Consider the following 22,258-nt stretch of genomic DNA (forward strand, 5'->3'; position numbering starts at 1 on the left):
AGCAGACAATAGTCTTTTGGTTTGCATTGAATTGAGTGCACACAGTTGGTTGGTGGAAGGTGGCAGAACGGTAAAACGCATACCTTGACAATGCAGTGTCCATGAGGCTCTGGGTTTGAATCCTGGTCTCACCCTTTCTCCTAAGTTTGACTGAAAAATTAAACTGACCGTCTCGTCATTCGGATGAGATAATAAACCAAAACCACATGTACAGCACGCACTTGGCACACTGAAAAAGAACCCTTGCTAACAATGTTGTTGTTGGCAAAATTCTGTGGAAGAAATCCACTCTGGCAGGTACACAAATATATATGCATGCACTCAAGGTGTAAGTGCTTCAGGTTATGCTGCCGGTCAAGCATCTGGATAGCAGACTTGGTATAGCATATATTGATTTGTCTGAATGCAGTCATTCCTCCTTGAGAAAGTGAAACTTTTGAGTTGAATTGAATTACCCTTAAAAACATGCAAGCGAACGTGGGAGTTGCATCCCATGAACAAAGAAGAAGAAGAAGAATTGAACTGAGTGCACAGGCTTCATTATGACAGGGAGAAGGAGGAGGCTGTGACGTCAAGCCGTGTCATGAAGGGCGTGATGCGTGTGGGCGTGCTGGCCAAGGGACTGCTGCTGCACGGAGACCTGAACGTCCAACTGGTGGTGCTGTGCTCAGAAAAACCCACCCGCACGCTGCTGGAACGGGTGGCCGACAACCTGCCTAAACAGCTGGCCGTGAGTTCTCTGCAATTGCTTTCTTCTTCTTCTTCTTCTGCGTTCACTCGTATGCACACGAATGGGCTTTTACGTGTATGACCATTTTTACCCCGCCATGTAGGCAGCCATACTCCGTTTTCGGGGTTGTGCATGCTGGGTATGTTCTTGTTTCCATAACCCACCGAAAGCTGACATGGATTACAGAATCTTTAACGTGCGTATTTGATCTTCTGCTTGCATATACACACGAAGGGGGTTCAGGCACTAGCAGGTCTGCACATATGTTGACCTGGGAGATCGTAAAAATCTCCACCCTTTATCCACCAGGCGCCGTCACCGTGATTCGAACCTGGAACCCTCAGATTGACAGTCCAACGCTTTAACCACTCGGCTGTTGCGCCCGTCGCAATTGCTTTCAATAAATATACATTTAATTACACGTACTTTACGGTGACCCACTGGTGCAGACCCCTGCTGGAGGAATCCAGACCCCTGCTGGAGTCTGCATTCAGGGTAAGTATGGTAGTTAAATGTAATTTTAGGGGGAAAAAAATCCTTTTTATTATTACATTTGATGTTCTAGGGTAGTCGGATTCAGCTGTGTGTAGCATGTTTGTTATTGCTGTCAGTGTTGATGTGTTATCTATACAGTATACAGAGAGGAAGGTGGCAGAATGGTTGAGATACTTGTATGCCAATACAGTGTCTGTGAGGGTCTGGTTTGATTCCCGCTCTCGTCCTTTCTCCAAAGTTTTTCACTGGAAAACCAAACTGAGTGTTTAGTCATTCAGATGAGATGATAAACCGAGGTGCCGTGTGCAGCATGCACTTGGTGCACTGAGAAAGAACCCATGGCAACAAAAAGTGTTGTTCTCTGGCAAAATTCTGTTGAAGAAATCCACTCAAATAGGTGTATCTTCACAAATATTTATTCATGCACTCAAGGCCTGACAAGTGCATTGGGTTATGCTGCTGTCAGGCATCTTCTGTCAGGTAGTGTACATGGATGTATCCAAATGCAGTGACGCCTCCTTGAGAAACTGAAACTGAAACTATTCAGACAAGACAATAGCACTTTAGATAAGCTCTCTGTTATTCTCATTTGGAATCATTGACAAATTACTTGGCAGCATTCCATCACCAGCTCAACAGTGTTTGAGTGATACTGCGATACACGAGCAACAGCACTTTATGTTCATTGCCAGATTATTTCTTGAGTGCTAAACTTTGAAAGTTACATCTGGTGCTTCATTGCTTTTGATGACGCTCCAACCTCCTGGCAGGTGTTGTGACAGTGAGGCACAGTTTGATGTGGTGTTGCAGACGTTCACCGATGACCAGTACGAAGTGAAGCGCTGTGTGGAGGAGGCAGCCATCATTGTCACGGCTGAAAAAGACCCCAAGCCTTCGTGCACCATCACCCTTACCTCCCCTGTCATGCGAGATGCCAACTCGCCTGACGGAGGTAAGGTCTTTGTGAATTCGGCTGCTGGTGGTTGAGTGATGTTTTCAGTCATGCACACAGGAGGGTTGCCCCAGTTCTGGTCAGCTAGGTGTGTCTGGGGTGGGTGGATTGTGTGTGTGTGTGTTGATTTAGTCAGGCAGTCATATTATTCAGAACTGCTGTAGAGAATAGGTTTTCATTTTCCTCAACTCTTTCTTTCTTCCTTTTTTTTTCCCCTCTTATAAAATTTTGTTTATACCTTATTTCAGAGACCAAAAGATGAACAGTAAGAGTACTATGCTTAAATTGTCCAGCTCCTGTGTCAAGCTTCTGTGTTGTCAGGTGGGCAGAAGAGAACTTCTCTTGAGCCTTAGAATTGACTGTTCATGTGCCAGAACTGCTGTGAAAATTCTGAAGAAGAATGTCTCATGAAATGGGTGTGTATGGGGATTTTTAACTGTATAATTTGGTTACACCAGTGATGAAAACTTGGAGCTGCACAGGTGGGACAGATATTATTTATAATTATGGCAGTGCTGGAAGTCCACTGTTTTGGAACTTCCAACAGAACTGCAGCTTACTTTTATTTCTGTAGAATATTTTTGTTTTGGGGGGTTGCGGGGGCTCTGGCTGTATTCCATGCAGTTCTTTGCAGCAGGTATTTTCTCACTCATGTTGTGGAGGGGGATGGGGGCAAGATTGCAGTGTATGTTGTAAACACGTGAAATCTAGGAGGCTGTCTTATTTGTTTTGTTCCCCTGACCAGGAAAAAGATGCATGTTCTTCAGATCTGGTTTTTCGAAATCACCAAAATCGTTGTTTTTATCTTAAAAGATGGTTATGGCTATTTACATGCTCCAGAAAGATTTGTTTTATGCTTTGACTTTCTTGAGATTCAAGAGCATAGAAATATTTCCTTTACCTTAGACTTTGTGTGGATTGGAGGATCTGAGTACTGTTACTTCATGTCCGTAGCAGGGAGTAGGACAAGTGTGGGGCTGTCATTTCTTCTATCAGGTGCTCATAGGTTTAAGTGATACCCATTGTCTGCTTCTCATGGTCCATCTCTGTGGTATGGACTGGGGCAATGTCCTGGTGCATACCCATTGTCTGCTTTTTCATGGTCTATCTCTGTGGTATGAACTGGGGCAATGTCCTGGTGCATGCGGGAACATCTGTGGTAAGCAAAACAGCCTTCCTTTCTCTTTTCGATGTAGAGTGGTCATGTTGAATTTCCTACCTATACTTACAGTCAAGTAACAATAACATCATCTAAAATCACAGTAAAGCTTAATTTTGTAAAGAGCGTTGGTTGTTTTTCTTTCTTTTTTTTTTTTGTTTGTTTGATTTTTTGTATGCATTTTATTAAAAAGTCGTAGTTTGCCATTGAAAATATTTGTGTGTTTTAAGAAGCATGATCATTCTACACTCACAAAAAAAGCAATGGCTGCCACTGGAGAGGTTTTTTTTCCAATCAAGTGAAGGAAGGAGAAGAAGGCTTGCTTGACATCCATGTTCATTGAGTTAATTGTTCACTGATTTAATTAAGTGTGTGGATTCACATTGTTGTAAAAAGACAAAAACTAGTTTTGTTGTGATATTTTTTTCCCATGATGTTGTGACATGTATGCTATATCAAGCCTTCTAGTACACAGGTGACTTGCCGCTAGACGGAAAGTCTTTGACAGGAGGAAGGATTTTTGATCATAGCACGCTGGCTAGGGGACAGAGGCACATTTTGTTTGTCTGTTCTCTGTGTAATGTCTTATTACTGTTGTTACGGAGGAGACTTTCTGTGTATTGTTCTGGGTAGAAAGGGTAGAGGTACATTGTCTGAGGCATGAGACTGTCCTTGTTGCCTTGAAAGAAATTTTTGTTTTCTTTTTCTTTTTGAGATTTAAAGAGATGAAGAAAGTAAGGAGGAAGAGACATGTCTGAAGCTTTAACAACTTCTATGAAGCAACTAAAGAAAAAAAAAAAGAAGCTTTATATGAAAGCAGATATACACTTTTTTTTTAATTTTGTAGTTGTGTGTGAAGTGTGCCTTTGTGTGGGGCTGTTACTTGAATGCGTTTTGTAGATTTTATGTGGGATTACTTTTTATACGTGGGTGTGTTTAGGAGAGTGAATCAGGTTCCATTGTTAAGTGATATCATAACTGTGATTTGTAATGCACAGCATGTTCTTGAACACAAAACAAAAAGTATAAGATAGTTTGGGGGGTTAAGTGGGAAGGGTGGGGGTCTAAGTAACTTAGGCAATGGACCTCTCGTCCCCTGGTGCACCTGGTTTCTCTGGGCCCGTGTTGCTGCACCGCCAGTGAGCACATGGGCTTCAGGGGACCAGGGGTTCGGCGCTGCTCATGGTCAAACACCCATTCCGTGGCTCGCCACCTCCGCTGTGTGTGATAACTCTTCCTTGGCACCCTTCTTATAGAGACTGTATCCGTCAAAGACCCACCAGATGTTCTGGATAGGCAGAAATGCCTGGCCGCTCTAGCCGCCCTCCGTCATGCTAAGTGGTTCCAGGTTTGACACTTTTCTTACTACTTTTCAGCCTTATGATGATAGCATTGTGTTGACTGTGTGGTGTGTTGTTTGTTTTTTGTTTGTTTCTTTTTCTGTGTGAGTGTGTAGGCTTTGTTGACTTGTCAGCAAAGTCTTGTTTGAACAACCAGCCATCATAAACTTGATATATGTATGTATATATATATATATTTTTTTTTTTTTACCTTAATTTCTCAACAGTATTGTGAAAAGGAAAATTTTGCTGAATGGACTGTTGGGTGTTTCTGGAGTTTGGCAGCTCAGTCAAGTGCTTGATGAATTTGAGCAAAACATTGTGCTAGCCATTTCTGCAGCACTCTGCTGAGTGGCTGAGGATAGGATAGTAAAGGCACTTAAAACTACTGTAGGTTGTTTTGTCTGAATTTTGATGCTGCTGCACAAGAAACATGTGGGAATGTATTTGTCGCTATTGGACTGTTGTGTCACATGAGACTTGATGTCATACCAGTTCAGTTTCAGTTTCAGTAGCTCAAGGAGGCGTCACTGCGTTCGGACAAATCCATATACACTACACCACATCTGCCAAGCAGATGCCTGACCAGCAGCGTAACCCAACGCACTTAGTCAGGCCTTGAGAAAAAAAAAAAAGGTGAATAAATAATAGATAAGCTTACACAAATAAATAAATAAATAAGTAAATAATAACTATTAAAAAAAAAAAGAAGATAACAATGATGATAAATAAGCAAATAGATGTAAAACATGAAGACACACATCCACATGTACACCCACACATGCATAACAGATATGCACCGAACATGCAGTTTCACAGATATGAAAGCACAGTCAAATACATATAAACGTACATGAGCTCCAACACACACACACACACACACACACCACACACATTACCCTGCACCTCCTCTACCCCCCCTCCTCCACACACTCATACCAGTTGCACAGACTACTGGGAAATAATGGGTTCTGAACCCAGCAGAGGTTTATCATTGTGAGATTGTTGCTCAAATTTCCTGACCAGCACTGCATGTGACTTTGTCATCACATCTTATATCACATGAAGAATGGAGGTCTGGCTAATGACACTGAAAGGACAGAGGACGGAGCAGTCAGTTAAAAAAGGAACAATCAGGGTGTGTTTTTTTTAAGTTCCTTTGCTCAGTATACCAAGCTCCAGTCTTTTGACAGATGTGTCACCAACTTCTCCCTTGTCCAGATTTATTCAGACAGAGAACAAGACTAGGTCCCACAAACAAGGAAACAGGCGCACTAGGAAAAACCATTGATATCAGTAGTTATTGTAACTGTGACAGTGATATGCGGATCAAGTCGTCAGTATCTGTGCCCATTTTAGATATACAATTGCGCACTTGGACTTCTCATTATAAAAAGCATGATGAGGTGTCAGGCACTAAATACTTTTGACAAACAACCATAGAATTGTACAATCAACTAGATAATGAAATGAAGGTGGAAGAGGAAACCAGCTCATTTTTTTAACTTTAAACTACACAGTGGTTTCTGTAGCAGAATCTAGTTGGAACCACACAGTTATGGACACTTTGCCTCTCTTATTTAAAGATTCAGAAGGCAAGAACTGTTTCCTAACTGTGCTGTTAATATACAAGAGGGAAAAAAGGGAATACTGAGTTCTTTTGAGGCACATGCTGATAAGCTTTCAGCCCTTTGGGGATGTTGAATGTGATGTTTCATGAAAGTGACGTGTTGCCAAACCTTTCTGAATCACCCAGCAGATGTTTCAGAAAAGTTAAGGATGGACGAAGAGAGAGACTGTGTCAGACATGCTTGTAATGTCATTGTCATGATTTCATTGAAGGGTTGTTGTTCAGGCTATGCTGTTGAGATCAAGTTTGAATAATCCTGGTGAAAGTGATTGGTATATCATGAAATGTGTTTCAAGGAAATGTTTCTGCATTGAATAATGGCAGCAGAAGTGAAATTTGCCTCTGACACAAAGTGTTTTATTGAGAATACTTTGTTAGAGTATTTTGTTTTAATTTGAATTGCTTAAAAATCAAGAAAGGGGACAGGGGGTAAGGCAGGCAGTTGCTGAGATGAGGTGAGAACCCTCCTTTGCCAGATCTTACACTATTTTTATAAAGGAAAAAAATAGATCAGTTTAGATTTACTGTTCACAAAAACTGCAGAAACATGAGGCATAGGCATAATCACACAGTTACAAAACATAGTCACAAAGCCATAATCTTACAGTCACAAAACATAATAGCCACACACACACACACACACACACACACACACACACACACACACACACACACACACACACATTAAATTCACTGTTAGCATTTTGAGCATATCTGGTAATGGAGGGACTCATCTGTTGCTGCAACACATGCTGATGAACGTTTGAGAACACAGATCCATTGACAAGCACACCTTTGATCACTGTTTTACATTACAGTGATAAAATGGATGTCATTACCTTTATTCCAATGGAATTCAGAGTGTGCTGATGACACTGCATTGCAAGGTTATGATGGTGTGGAGAGGGGAGAGGCCTGACAGGGTTGTTCACATTATCCTTCAGGAAGTACATTATTACTGCGAAGATGATGTGAAATGGTTGCACCTCCCCAGTAGGGCCTCAACCCTTTGGATAAGATCTGAGATACATGAGGCTGAAAAGTGATGTGTACTCGTTTAACTCTGACAAAAGTGATGTGACCCCTGAGGTGTGTTTTTCAAAATAAAGCAAACACATGTGCTAGTAGCAAAGTTGGTGGAGATGTTTTCAAAGCTACCTCTACTTTGAGGTTAAATTTTAGCTTTGAAAGTTCCTCGGATTGTTTATCCCAGAGACCTCTTGTTGTTGTTTTTTTTTATTGTTTTTTTGTGTGAAAAATTGCTATTGGTCTGTTTGGTATGTTTTTTTCCGCTCCAGAATAAATGATATGACAAGCATTGGTGGTTAGGGGTTGCTTTGCTGCCTTTTGAATGTGGCGTTGTAAGCTTCAGTGTTCAATTCAAGTGGTATTATCACAGCAGGTACAAAATACCTTACAGCTGTAAAAACAGTGTGTATGCTTCCACCTGCTTTGCTGGTTTTTGATGTGCTGGGTTTGCTAGTCGCTCAGAAACACACCTCAGGGATGCTGTATTGATATGAAGAGAAGCAGGCCTGAATGTTGGTGTTTAATTAAATGAATGTGTTCCTAATCTGCTCGTCAGAGAATTCTTTGTGTAAGTCTGGACAGTTCCAAAATACTTGATGTTTCATGTTTGATTTTTCCATTTTCTTAGATATGTAGTTAAGGATAAGAGCCTCCATTTCTTTAAAAGAAAAAAAAGTTTAAGGCATATTGTCTCCATTACAATCATGTATATCTTTTTTTTTTTTTATTTATGTTACATCTGTGCATATGATAATTTATGTTTTAAAGAGAAGGTTGATTAAACATTCTCATTTCATGTTGTAGACTGCGGGGCTTGTCATGGGTGTTTGATTGGAGGCAAAATGTAAATGAAGAGTGGGATAGAATGGTTTGCTTCTTTTTTTTTCTTCTTCTTTTATTTGATACACTGTTGTTCCAGAAATGGAAACGAAATACTTGTCAGAAGATAGATTATGCTGGCTTTGTTAGGAGGGACAGATTTTACCTTCCATTCCAGATTTTATGATTGAAGCATGTAGAGGACAAGTGATAAAACTCATTGAAGGTTGATTCCATTACATGAGCTTGAAGTGTTCTTTGCAGAGAGATATTCAGCAAATCATTTAGTTCAGAAATAAATTGCTGCTCAACTGGACATAGTTTGTGTTCCTTCCCACCCCCCACCCCCACCCTTTTTTTCTTTGAATAATGGTCATTCAAAATGTAACTTAAAAACCTTGTTGACTTACTAAAGTTGTCTAGTCATGAGTTTAGAAAAAATTAAAACAAGCCACTGTATGAGAAGTTTCCAAGGTTGCCAAGTATCTTTTAGTTTAGAAAAGCAGAATAGTGGGGTGTCATAAGGGAGTGGGAGGAGGGGGGAGAGAGAAAAAGTTAAGTTATTGGAAAAGCAAAATATTGGTGTCCTAAGGATGGAAAAAAAAAAGAGTTAAGCTATCAGTTGTTCTTTATAACTAATTGTGGAAAACTGTTGTGCAGGCTAGAGCCACTGGCCTACAGTCTTGTGTGGTCATCATTCGCATCCTGAGAGATCTGTGTCGGCGTGTTCCCACGTGGGGCTACCTGAACCAGTGGGTGAGTGAATGAACGGACTTTTGATTCTTCAGATCTCTGCACTTGGCTCATCCAGATCTGGCCTAAAGGACCTACCTCTCCTCTTTCCAAAGTAGCCTCCCTTCCCCTCCATCTTTTCAGTCTACAGTTTCTTTCGCTTTCTGTGTACTTGTATTTATATGTTTTGTCTTTCATTCCTGTGAATCAGGGCAATGCATGAGTGTGACTGAGGAGTTTAAGCGCTTTGATTTGACTCTGTACATGATTCAGCGTAATCTGAAGACTTTCATGATTATTATTGTTGTTATCATTATTATTTTAGGGGACCAACACCAACTTGCTGGGGATGCAGTAGTCATTAAGATTTTCTGTTGCACATCCATCATGCATGCAGTGTGGACCCAGATCTGTTGGTAGCATATGAAGGTGTATTTGAAAAGACTTATTGCAGTGTCGGCAGTGTTTGTGCACTGTAGATGGAAGTTTCTGCAAATACTTATCAAGAAAGATGGGACAGAGATGCCAAATTAAGATCAGTTCTTTGGTTGAAGGAGTGTGTACTTTCCTTTGATGAGACTAGTAAGTTTCAGTGTGTTGGATTCTGATGGTCTTTTGTTGTTTTTCATGCGAGCATGTGTGTGTATGTGATGATATGATCTTTAAAAAGCTAAATCTAATTTAACTAAATGGTAAGGTGTGATTTCACTGCCACTGAGAACTGGTAGCTGTGTAACAGGTAACCTTGGAGAAAATAAAGAAAAAATTGTTGGTGGGGAAAATGTGTTTTGGACTACACTAATTAGAGGGGGGGGGGGGAAGCCAACAACAACAATAACAACAACAAAACACCAACATATTTCCTTTTTATTAAACTCAGGAGAGAGGGCTTGGATGGGAGATGTATACTGCAGAGACATTTTTACTTGATTTCTACTGGAGAAAGCAGGGTGACTATGCCACTGAAAGGTTGTTAAGAACGCTTTTAAGAAGAAAAGTGGCAGAATAGATCTGCCATTGCAGTGTCCATGATGGTTCAGGTTTGAATCTTGGCCTTGCTCTTTCTCCCAAATTTTACTTGAAAATCAAACTGAGCATCTAGCTATTCAGATGAGACGATAAATTGAGGTCCAATGTGCGGCACGCAATAGGCGCAGTGAAAAAGAACCAATGGCAACATGTGTTGTCCTCTTGGCAAAGTTCTGCAGAAGAAATCTGCTCTGATTGGTACACAAATATACATGCATGTACTCAGTTCCTGACAAGCACATCAGGTTTTGCTGCTGGTCAACATCTGCTTAGCAGAGGTGGTGTAGCATTTGTGGATTCGTCTGAACGCACTAATGCCTCCTTGAGACTGACTGAGAAATACTAACGTGTTGTGTGCAGGCTTTGGAGCTTCTGGTGGAGAAGTGTGTCAGCAGTGGAGGGCCCAACATGAGCCCTGGGGATGCTTTGCGACGCGTGTTTGAGTGTGTGTCTTCTGGCCTCATCCTTCCTGGTAAGTGGGCTGTGTGTCTTCTTGACTTCTTCTTAACAACACAAACAGGAGGGAGAACAGAAAACATATGGTGACTGATAACCTGTCGTGAAAATATTGTGGAGTTGTTCGGTTTTTGTTGTTGTTTTTTAATCAAATAAAAGAGGTGATTTTACTGAATAAGTGAGAAGACATGTAGAACATATTCTAATTTATAAAAGTGGAAATATGGAGGGGGGGGGGGAGCTGTTTGTTTGTTATTTTTTTATGGAAATGAAGTTACTTTTACACTAAATGCAAAAGATGCACTTAAGAGTTTGTGAGTTAAAGAGAGGAAAGGACCTGGAGTCTAACTGATTCATGGATGTTTATCGCCAGGTTTGAATTCTGCAACCTATATTTGTGCAGGTGGTCCTGGCCTCTATGACCCTTGTGAGAAGGAACCCACTGATGCTTTGGCTTCTCTGACCAATCAGATGCGAGAGGATCTCGTTGCTTCAGCTCAGGTACGTTATTAAGTGTCATGTTTAGAAATGGAATTGAATTATTCAGGTTTCTTCAACATTTTCTGCTTTAGCGTTCTACAGGTCATGAACGTGTTTTTGATCATCAGTTTTGTTTGTACTTGAGAATTAGATTTGAATGTATTTTATTTTGTGTTTTCACTGCTTTCTCTGTACAAAAATTTGGACTATTCGGGAGAGAGGTCCCATATTATAGCACCAACCTTTTATTTTTTTAATTGCATACTTATTTCCTTGCCAGAATTGTTGGGTTTTTTTAAAACAGAATTTTGCCGGAGACAATTCTGTTGTTTTCAGTAATGTGTGTTTTGCGCATGCTGCAAATTACTAATTAGGAAGCATTTTCTTTGTGTGTAAACAGAGAGGAGAAAATGATATCTGAATATATTGTGATGTACACTGTCTGTTGACATGAGCTCCCTGTTTCTCTCCCTCTCTATACACTGTTTCTCTTTCTCTCTGACACACACCTTCTGCTTGCCTTTCTTTTTCAAACTTTTTTTTTTCCTCTTTGTCACACACCTTCTCCTTGCCTTTCTTTTTCAAATTTAACAAGTTTTTTTCGACAAATGGAGAAGAACAGCTGCCCTGATAAGGCGTTGTGGTGGTCAGTCACTGGGGCTATAAGCAATAAGGCCTGTGGCGGTTAGTCACTGGGGCTATAAGCAATAAGGCCATGTGGTGGTCAGTCACTGGGGCTATAAGCTATAAGGCCGTGTGGCAGTCAGTCACTGGGGCTATAAGCAATAAGGCCATGTGGTGGTCAGTCACTGGGGCTATAAGCAATAAGGCCTTGTGGTGGTCAGTCACTGGGGCTATAAGCAATAAGGCCTTGTGGTGGTCAGTCACTGGGGCTATAAGCAATAAGGCCGTGTGGCGGTCAGTCACTGGGGCTATAAGCAATAAGGCCGTGTGGCGGTCAGTCACTGGGGCTATAAGCAATAAGGCCGTGTGGCGGTCAGTCACTGGGGCTATAAGCAATAAGGCGTTGTGGTGGTCAGTCACTGGGGCTATAAGCAATAAGGCGTTGTGGTGGTCAGTCACTGGGGCTATAAGCAATAAGGCCGTGTGGCGGTCAGTCACTGGGGCTATACCCAACAACAATAAAACATGCAAATAAACACATGAATAAAGGAGCTGTCAGCTGGACTTTTAGCTAACAGCAACAGTGATAAACATACAAACAGATGAGTAAATGAATAGCTGCTGCAAATCGTACATTCCTTACTTGTTGGATGCTTTCTTTTATTAACCCAGCTGCTGACATTTCAGTGTTGTTGAGTGTTTGTTTCCCCCATGCTGACTCTGTTGCTGTGTGTTCCAGCACGCTCTGCGGTTGCTGGCTTTCCGTCAGATTCACAAGGTGTTGGGGATGGAAATGCTTCCTCCTCCGCGGTTCAATCGCCAGCGCTTCAACAACCCCCGGAAACGAAGACACACAGGCTCTGGTGATGGTTCAGATGAAGGTAATGTGGTGGTGGTGTTGGGGTTTTTTGTCGTTTATTTTGTCTTTTTTTTTTTTTCCACATGTGTAAAACAAAGCAAGTCTCATGTCCATACTTGATTTGCAATGCATTTTTGTAATCTTTGAACTCTCTCTCTCTCTCTCTCTCTCTCTCTCTCCTCAGCTATGTCTGTTGTTTTATCTTCTCATCACCAGAAGTAGTACAAGAACCAGACTTGGTAAAATGGGTAACTATAAAAATTGATTAAAAATATAATTACCTTCTTTTTTTGCACATATTTGTTTTTCCTGCATTCTACACATAATAAAGTTGCGAAACAATTTTTGTTTCCATGCTCATGTTGTTGTACTTACACAAAAATAATAAAAGTGTCAGTTTTAATGATCAACTTTCAAGAAAAAATTTAATTGCAGTGTTTTTTTTAATTTAAAAGAATTTTTTTATTAGAATATGTTTGTCTTGTCTACAGTGTCTTCTAAAACATCTTCTTTTATATTTTGTTTATTCCTCAACTTGAATTGCAACAATGAACATACTGATTTTTATGTTCTTTTCATTTTGAGGGATGCTGTATTTTCCTTTGATGGGGAGAAAAACAACAGCAAACCTACCTTCTCCATAATGAAAAGAAAAATATAATCCACTGAACCAGCTAAATCAGGAAGATTGTGCGGAATGCCAATAAATATAAGTGAAATCAATGACTGACTCGCTGACAGAATCGATTCCAATGGTCTGGTGATAGATTCACGATTTCGGAGGTCCGGCAGTCAGTTCATATTCAGTTTCCAACTTCTCTCATTGTCGGCGAAACTCAGTCAGTAGATATCTAGGTTACTCAGTACATCGAATTTTACAAGATTCTCACGCAGAAATCATTAAAATGGTTCAAAATCATCTTCAGAATCGTCGTTCAGATTTCACTGAAGCTCTCGGCAGTCATCAAACTCGTCTTGCAACTTTTAAAGTTCACAATTTTGTCAAAACCCAAGCAAACTGGACTCTGAAAAGTGCAAAATGCAAGGCAGGAAGTGCCAAAAATGAGGCAGTGAATCTTGCGAGAGTCTCGTTTATGCAAACAGCAATGGCTGCGCCCATAGTAAGCAGGTGTTTAGCGGGCGGTACCAGTCGCTTTCGTGTTTAACCTTTCCCGTACGTCGTGGGTGTGAAATCACCCAGACAAGTGTTTTTGCTCTGTAACTCAAGTAATATTGAAGCCACTTCCACATAATTTCATGACTTTGTCCATAATATAGTTTACTACATATCCACTGAACATTATTTTCTTTTATACATAAACAAAGAAGTTATTAATCAATTAATGTCCCAGTACGTCGTGGGTGTGACGACACCCATACTCCCAAAGAATAAACCTTGCACGCCGTACGTCGTGGGTGTGGAGCCACCCATGCAAAGCTTGCGCGCCACGCGTTGTCGACGTGACGTCATTTGGGCTCGCTACAGAGAGAGATCAGAGTGACCTTGTCTTTTGTTGATCGTATCCCGGTTCAAGTCTGCGGCAAGTTTTACTCTAAAGTTGTAACTAATTTCAGAAAACAATATTTATTGCACTAGATATCTTCAACAATATTGAATGAACTGTTTTTCTTGTAGAGAATGATCGGGAGCAACTGATTGATAGCTTTTTATCTAGTTGGAATTAAAGAACTGGATATTTTTGTAAATCTCAAATCAATTGATCTAAAATCTAGTTGATGTAGAAATTTTATTCTTATCCTAATCTGTTCAAAGTAGAGAAAACCCGACTATGGCTAAAAAAAGAAAGATAGTTGATATAGAAATTGTATTCTTATCCTAATCTGTTCAAAGTAGAGAAAACAACACTCTCTTCTCACGGGCAAAACTTATTCACAATGCGCCTGGTCAAGCACTGGAGTAAATAGCCTACACGCACAAGTGGAAACTGCGCATGCAAGTCTGCTGAAGAAAAGTCAAATTTGCTTTACGGACAGGTGTGGGTTACTGTGCACCCACGACGTACGGCAAGGTCTTATTTCTTCAGTGAAACCATGGGTGCCTACACACCCACGACGTACAGCGAAGGGTTAGTTCGTACACAGAAACCATGGGTGCCTGCACACCCACGACGTACAGCGAAGGGTTAGTTCGTACACAGAAACCATGGGTGCCTGCACACCCACGACGTACAGCGAGGGGTCATTCCTTCTTAGAAACCATGGGTTTCTGCACACCCACGATGTACGGCGCGCAAAATTTTAGGCGACGTACGGGAAAGGTTAACACAGCAAGCATAATCAGGGTTAGATGTCAAACACTCCAGGTGATGGAGTGTGGTCATGCACTGGTTTTGGCATTGATGGTAATAATTTTATGCATGTAGGAAACTTCAAGAAAATCCTTCCTTGGCTTTGCTGACAGCTAGATATTATCATCATGGTCATTTTATAAAGTGAAAGCATACAGAAGTGAGTGAAAATGTGATGCCCAAGTTAATAACTGAAACAGGCAATAATTAGAACATTGATAAAGGAAATATTCCTCAGTGATTTATGAATTATTAAGTCTGAATGTAATATGGTTACTGTAAATTTCTCTTGCAAACAAAATGTATTCAGCATATTGATTAGTTTTGTTATAAGAAAATACTAATTCAGATTTCTAAATCATGAGATAGCATCATTCCAAACAGATGGCTGCTTGTCTGTATGATGTTCAGTGCTAGTTTCTGTAGGGAAGGGCACAGGTGAATAAAAAAAAAAAAAGGGTGGGGGATGAGGAAGACTGGCAGAAAACAGAGAGAAGAACAAAGACTTGTGTGTTGTAGAAGACAGCCCAATTATCACCGAAGAAGATGCTGCTGAACTGAGGATCGCACTACGGCAGGACACCCGAGATACAGGAAGGGAACTTCTGAATCCCGGGATGTTGTCACCATATGAAAGACTGATGTATTTCGGGGGTCCATAATAGTCGGCCCTTTGAACTACAAGGAAGATGAAGGGAAATAAAGAAAGTACTGTACTTTGAGACACAACACCAAATGGATCAAAGAGTCCTTTTAATAGTTTTTTTCTTTGCATCTGTGTGTATAAACAAACTGAAGAAAAAAGTTTGTGTTGAGTGAGAAAAAAAACAAAAAAAATAAAACAGAAGAAAACATGTAAATAGATTCCAGAACAAACTCCACCTGCAAGTTCGATTCGGTTGTTCATATACATGATTAAACTTGAAAACCAGCAAACTCAAGTGCTACAGAAAACATATTTTCAAGCAAAAAATATTGCTGAAGCACCATTCACTGATGTCAGTCAATATGAGTTGTGTCAACATTGAAGGTGTGTCACAAATACACTATCCCTGTTTTAAATAATGTAGTCAACAGGTATTGATTATTTCTGATACACTTCTTAGCTCCTTTAATTTTTTGCCAAACCAGTGAAGTCCTTGTGACTTACTCTTCCAGTGCTCAGACGGCATCAGCAGCAAAAAATGTAAAGTGTATGAAACCCACTCAGCTCAAAATCACAAATAGTATTCACTCGTACAAACCATTTTCTTCTAAACTGTCAATGCCTATTTGCATGTTTTGGGGGTTGGGTATTTTTGTTGTGTTTTAGTGTGTGTGTATTTTTTTGTGCTTCCTTGATTTTGGTATATGTTCTTTGAGAAAAAAAAATTTCTTGTATCGCCTGCGTATCGATACGTATGCAGATAACTTGTCATGTGGGGCACCAAGGTCAGCGTCTGGCCAGCGAGTGTATAGTTACTGAACCTCACGAAGAAACTTTCCATTCGACCCTTGACATATTCGCAATGCCCGTTGTAGCTGCAATTTTTATGCTACCCCATGAGGAAAACGTGGACATATTTTTAATTGTCGAAACCACAAAAGTGTTCAGTTGTCTGGAACGCTTCTTTCATCAAGAACGCTATAGCCCCAGTCAAAGCCCTACTGTATACAGTTTCAGTTTCAGTAGCTTAAGGAGGCGTCACTGCGTTCGGACAAATCCATATACGCTACACCACATCTGCCAAGCAGATGCCTGACCAGCGGCGTAACCCAACGCGCTTAGTCAGGCTTTGAGAAAAAAAACAACAACAAAAAAACTGTTTCATACAAAGCCTGATCAGGGCTTTAGAAAGTTTAGAATTTTTGGAGTGGAACCTAATTTGTATGGTGACATTTTAAGCCAAAAGTATCTTACCTGACCTTTTGACTCTCCACTGGAACCAGTAAGTTCAGAGTGTGTTGCTGTGCTCGCAAGCAGGAGAGTTATTTTTTTTAGGTGACTGGTTCACATGAACAGTGTATGTCAGCAATAGCGTCTGACCCAGTTTCATCTCAGTCACAAGGCAGGCAACAGAATTAGACGAAAGAGCCCTATTGGGGCTATATAACATTCTGAATTCAGTCTGATTCAAACTCCGTGTGCTTTTCTGGATTCGTTTACAAGGCATCAGTGTGTGCAGATTTCAGACAAAAAAATATAAGAAGGGAGGAAGTTTTATATTTTGTCCCCAACTGACTCATTATGTTACTGATCAGTTTGGAAGTTTTTAGTTCATAAATTCTAACATTTGTCTTTTAGTGATTTTATTTCTTATCCATACAAATGTGGAGAAAGTCAGGGGGGCTAACTGGCAGTACTCAGTGAGTTAAAGAGACTTTTTACAAAGATAAACAATCTTTTGTTTACCCTTTTAACTTCATTATGCCAGCAGTCAACAATCTTCCGGGTGACTAGTTTCCAAAGCGATTGCAGCCAACAATGCCGAACAGCCATGTAGATGGAAGTTTTCCTTCATGCCTGAACTTGGTGATTCTGGCATGTGTGGACTGTCTATTATAATCAATGTGCAGTATAGTAGGCTATGTTTATAATTATATTCAAATAATGTTTCTTAATTCTTTCTGTTTTTACATTAAGAATACTAGTTATTACCTGCAGTGTGTGGATGTATGTATGAAACGGTATATGTGATATTTTTTACATTTGTATCTTCGTAATATTCGTAAAAGCTGTTGTTGACTTTTACAGTATGGTCCCCATGTTGTTTACTTGTCTGTGTTGTGATAATGCACCTGACCAAATTTCTCCAGTTGGAGATAATAATGTTATTCTTATCTTAACTCTTTGGGAAACCCCCACAGGGTCCAGTCAGATGCTGTGTCAATGATGATCACACATGCTTATGGAGGAAAATTTCTGTTTTAATTTACAAGTGCTGAGTGAAAAAATGGGGACCATGTTGTTGCAGGCAAAACTTTTTTCTGGGGTAGTATTAAACATCTGGCTATAACTAAAAAAAGTCAAAGCAAAACGCTTTAACTGAACTGGATATTAAAAAGTGGAAAGGCAGATAATGAAGGTGATGTCATGCATGGAGTGTATAATGACCCTAAAAATGGTGTTTGTGATGTTGGTTGCATATCAGCAAGCATTGTCAGAAATGCCAGCTTTGGATTGCTTTTTTCAATTTTTTAAAACTCTTTATTTCTTGTATTCAATAACATGATTTGCTCACTCCACCCCCCTTTTCACTGTATACATGTGTAATCACATGTGTAAACAGAATATTGTTTGAGTGCTGTCTGCTAACTTATATATTTTGTAGATGTGCATGGGGCATTCTGTTCACTAATATTGCTTGTTTGACAGCTAATCAGTGTATCCAGTGACACTTTTTGTAATGAAGACAGGGGTGATCAGATACACACAATCACGTGAAATCATTATATGATAATAATATGAGGCATTTGCCAAATTCCAGTGTGTTCAGACAATAAATCTACTCACAGCACTTCAATAATTGAAGTAACTTCTTTCATGTCAAAAAAAAAAAGGGAGGGGGAATCGAGATGAATTTGTTCTCAAGAACATGGTTCTAAAAGGGTTAAAGTTAGATCTTATACTATGCATATTTACACTGCCTCAGTAACAAACATATGTGTTGTTTATAAATGTGAATGTGCAGACACAATTTTAAAGTATGTAATTTTGTGTATCCCTTTCCTTTCAGCCCTTCCTTGTCTTTAGTTTCTACAGTATTAGAGTTATGCATGCGTGTGAATGACTGGTGCGAAAGCGCTTTAATTTGTCTCTGCACAAGATCCAGCGCTATATAAATACCATTATTATTATTATTATTAGAAGTGACCCATAGAATTGCAAAAATCCAAAATGGGGAAAGAGAAAATGGAGAGATGGAAAATAAGCGAAAAAGAGTGTTGCATGGTTACATGCTTCAGTATACAACAAGAGAGGCAAGGCCTTCAAGACTCACTTGTGATACACTGAAAAAAAAAATCCAAGCTTTTTATGTATTGTGTATAATTTCAAAATGTAATGTTTAAGATGAGAAAGATCAGTTTAAAGCGAATTAAGTCCCCTAGCATTAATTGGAGTAATTTCCCTTTTTTACTATCTGCACCAAAACGTTTGCAAAATAAATAAAACTTCCATGCTTAGCAAAAGAAGTTCCTGTTTGAACAAAAAATGATAATGACTGCTCTTGTTGTTGGGTCAGAATATCAGATCAAAGTGCCAAGTTTAGAGAATACAAAAAATATAAATATAACAGTAAATGCAGTTTGCATATAATTAGGCTTCATTATTTATTTTTTTGTGCCCATCCCAGAGGTGCAATATTGTTTTAAACAAGATGACTGGAAAGAACTGAATTTTTCCTATTTTTATGCCTAATTTGGTGTCAACTGACAAAGTATTTGCAGAGAAAATGTCAATGTTAAAGTTTACCACGGACACACACACACACACACAGACAACCGAACACCGGGTTAAAACATAGACTCACTTTGTTTACACAAGTGAGTCAAAAATGAAATGTCTCACCCCTCATCATACACTTATCTTAAATGGGAATCTTGTCTTAACTTCACACATTACTCAAAAAAAAAGTTTTTGTGTGTTTGAGTTGCTTTGAAAGAAATCTTCACATGAAATTTTGCCAACCATTTTTTGTTTTAATATTGAGGATGTGTTTCAGTTTCAGAGAAGAAGGAGAAAAAAGAGGGAGAGGAAACGGCAGAGATGGTAGCCTCCCAGAAGTAGATCGTTTGTGGACAGCTGTTGACATGATTGGGACCTTGACTTCACCATTGTGTTCTTGATTTTGTGTGTGTGAGTGAGTGTGTGTGTGGTTCTGATTTGGTCATGGTATGCGTTTACGATTTTGAGACTTTTACTGACTTAATTACAAGGAACAATGAAGACACTACATAATTTTGAGCTTTATTTCCAGTGATAAAACCGAATGAAGCTGTTTTCAGTTGCCAGTCTTGTGTCACAGAGAGAACCTATGATTTTAATTTCTACAAAATAATGTCTCTAAGAGGATAATATACACTTAAAGTAAGAACATTGTTATGAGAGAAGAAAAAGAGAAGAGATTATTGTTTCACAACTGCAGCAACTAAGAGAAACGATACAACAGAGATTATGATGATGTTTTTCATTGTATTGGAACTAATTCCTGTCATGTTTAAGATATTGAGAGCATATATTTTCAGTACATACATGTACCAAAAAGCTTAGTATCTGCCTGAAATTCAGCTAAATGAACATTGTAATTCACTAATTGCCATTTTGTTGATTAAGAAAACTGACACATTCTTTCCTGTCTTTAAAGTGCAAAACCTGACGTGGTGTTTCATTTTTGAATGTAAAAGTGTTTGGTTTTTGACAGCTGTTGTTATATTCATAATCTCAAATTTTTGTTCTATATATATTTCTTCCTCTTTGTGTGTGCATGCGTGTGTGTGTGTGTGTGTGTGTGTGTGTGTGTGTGTGTTGATTCTTTATTCTCTTAGGTTTGAAAGTTCACTGCAGTTCTACTGTAATCTGATTATTTCAGTTGCCAGTAGTAGTCAGATCAGTAGGATGCCAGTCTTTAGTAATTTCATTGGGTGTATATTGTTTGTTGTTTTTTTCTTGTTCTTTTGTTTTTCTTGTCTGTCTTTTGTGGTTATTGTCACAGCCCTTGTTCCTTGATTTTTTTTGCACTCACATATGTGTAGTTTTCCTTTGGTGAAGTTTGTGAACACAAGCCTTCTTATATATGGTTTTTGTTTGATAAGGCAGTGATTCCTTCCATGTCACACATGCTGCATACGCAGTACGTTTTTATGAAAGGTCATTTAACATTGAGGTGGGGTTTTTTTTCATTTTTTAAACATGTATACCATGTCACAGAAATTCTGACTCAAGATTATTACGTTGTGGACAGAGACTCTTACTCATGAAAGCAACAGTCTCAGGACAGAATTTTGTTATGGTGTAAGAAGCTTGTAACAAAGGATATGCATCTCAGAGTTCAAATGATGTTGGTCATTCAGTTCACTGTTTGCCATGCATTGTGTTTGTTCAGTCATTAAATAGAGTCCTGTGACTACGATGGTGTGTGTTTGTTTTGGAAACTTGCCCTCTCTCATTCTTTCACCTATCTCACACTTATATGTGTGTGCATGTGTACATTGTTTCTTCTTTTTCCCTTTCTCCTTTGGAACTCCTCAGTCCTTTTTTTCTGCATTCATCGTCTGCAATTCTCACTTTCACATGAATTTACAGCTGTAATTTTATGCATATGACTTTTTACCCCACCTTACACACACACACACACACACACATACAGCATTTAGTCAAATGTTGCAGTTTTTTGTTTCATAAAGTGACAAATGGCCTTTGCGGCTAGACCGGGACAGAGATCCTTTGTGTGTGGGTGTGTCTGTGTTTGTGAGAGGTAGGGGAGTCAATTTACATGCGAATATCAGTGTGTGTGTTCCCAGGCCATGGGAACATTGGTACTCTCCCAGGGATGGGAGCGAATCACTTTTTGTTTGTTGTTAATTCAAAGCGCATTCAGTGTTGATTTTAATTCAAGTCATGCTGGATTTCATCAAAATGACTCAGAATTGACTCTCATTCGGAGTAATGTATGGAACAAGATTGCTTCCATCAACACAGAACATATAATTAGACTGAAACAGGCCTTTCATTATCGACTGGGACAGACGAAAAGAGTGGCATTTTTTCTTTTCAATTTTGTTGTCAAATACATTGGCAGTAGCGTCACCCCCTTCCCCTTCCCACATTTTCTCTATGGATTTGCACAAATCTCAGGAATGGCCTCTGGGGGTTTTCAGCTACAGTCACACCCAACTGAAAGGTCTGGGTTTTTTTATGTATAATATTGCTATGAAATGGAAAAGGACATTTACACATAGCTTTCACATCCTTACACTTGGTCAAGCACTTCAGTAAATGTATCCAAGTGGAAATTGGACATGCAAGTTTACTGAAGGAAAAGTTGTGTCAAATTTGCTTTACGTACAGCTGTGTGTTACTGTACACCCACAACGTACGGCTAGGGATTACTTCCTATGCACAAACCATGGGTTTTAGTAGACATACAGAAAAGGTCGAAGGACAGTGTTACATTGATAACAAGTAGGCCAGTACTATGTGAATAAGAGGGTGGAAAAATTTGGGCAGTAAAGAGACATGACTGAAGTTCTGTGGCAAATTTGATCCAGAGAAAGCTAGGCACAAGTAAAGACAATACATTTCATTCTGCTTAGATCCTGAGAGGATCTGTAATTGTGATTTTTTTTTTTTTTTTTTACTTAAGCCCAGCTGATAGCAAAGGATCATATCTGGCCTGTAAAGCAGAACCATATCAAACAACAACAACAAAGTAAATTTCTAGAAAGGAAAACTGGGTATAATTACAAGCATATTACAGCAACTTGATCCAAAATATGGGGCTGAGCTATTCCATCATATTTAAGAGGATTTTTTAGTTATTTTGTTTTTGTTTTTTTACAAGATTTACTTGATAATATGCAGCTCCACATAAAAATGAACACTTATGAACAGGTACACACAATGAAAAATAAAAAT

The 22,258-nt window shown here is 39.4% G+C and overlaps 1 protein-coding gene across 3 annotated transcripts in view; it reads left to right on the top strand.

Annotated features, from left to right (window-relative positions):
- LOC143296915 (zinc finger RNA-binding protein-like) overlaps positions 1 to 20,750 on the top strand; it is a 41,096-nt gene extending 20,346 nt beyond the window's left edge. For all 3 annotated transcript variants that reach the window (XM_076608921.1, XM_076608922.1, XM_076608923.1), the window contains exons 15-22: positions 550 to 730; positions 2,036 to 2,177; positions 4,593 to 4,684; positions 8,815 to 8,910; positions 10,276 to 10,387; positions 10,775 to 10,872; positions 12,215 to 12,356; positions 19,347 to 20,750. In XM_076608921.1, the coding sequence (XP_076465036.1) occupies positions 550 to 730; positions 2,036 to 2,177; positions 4,593 to 4,684; positions 8,815 to 8,910; positions 10,276 to 10,387; positions 10,775 to 10,872; positions 12,215 to 12,356; positions 19,347 to 19,411 (928 nt within the window). In that variant the 3' untranslated portion in view covers positions 19,412 to 20,750. The remainder of the gene's footprint in view (positions 1 to 549; positions 731 to 2,035; positions 2,178 to 4,592; positions 4,685 to 8,814; positions 8,911 to 10,275; positions 10,388 to 10,774; positions 10,873 to 12,214; positions 12,357 to 19,346) is intronic.
- The last annotated feature ends 1,508 nt before the right edge of the window (positions 20,751 to 22,258 follow it).

This window comes from Babylonia areolata, chromosome 22 (genome assembly GCF_041734735.1).
Source record: "Babylonia areolata isolate BAREFJ2019XMU chromosome 22, ASM4173473v1, whole genome shotgun sequence".
Taxonomy (NCBI): Eukaryota; Metazoa; Mollusca; class Gastropoda; order Neogastropoda; family Buccinidae; genus Babylonia; species Babylonia areolata.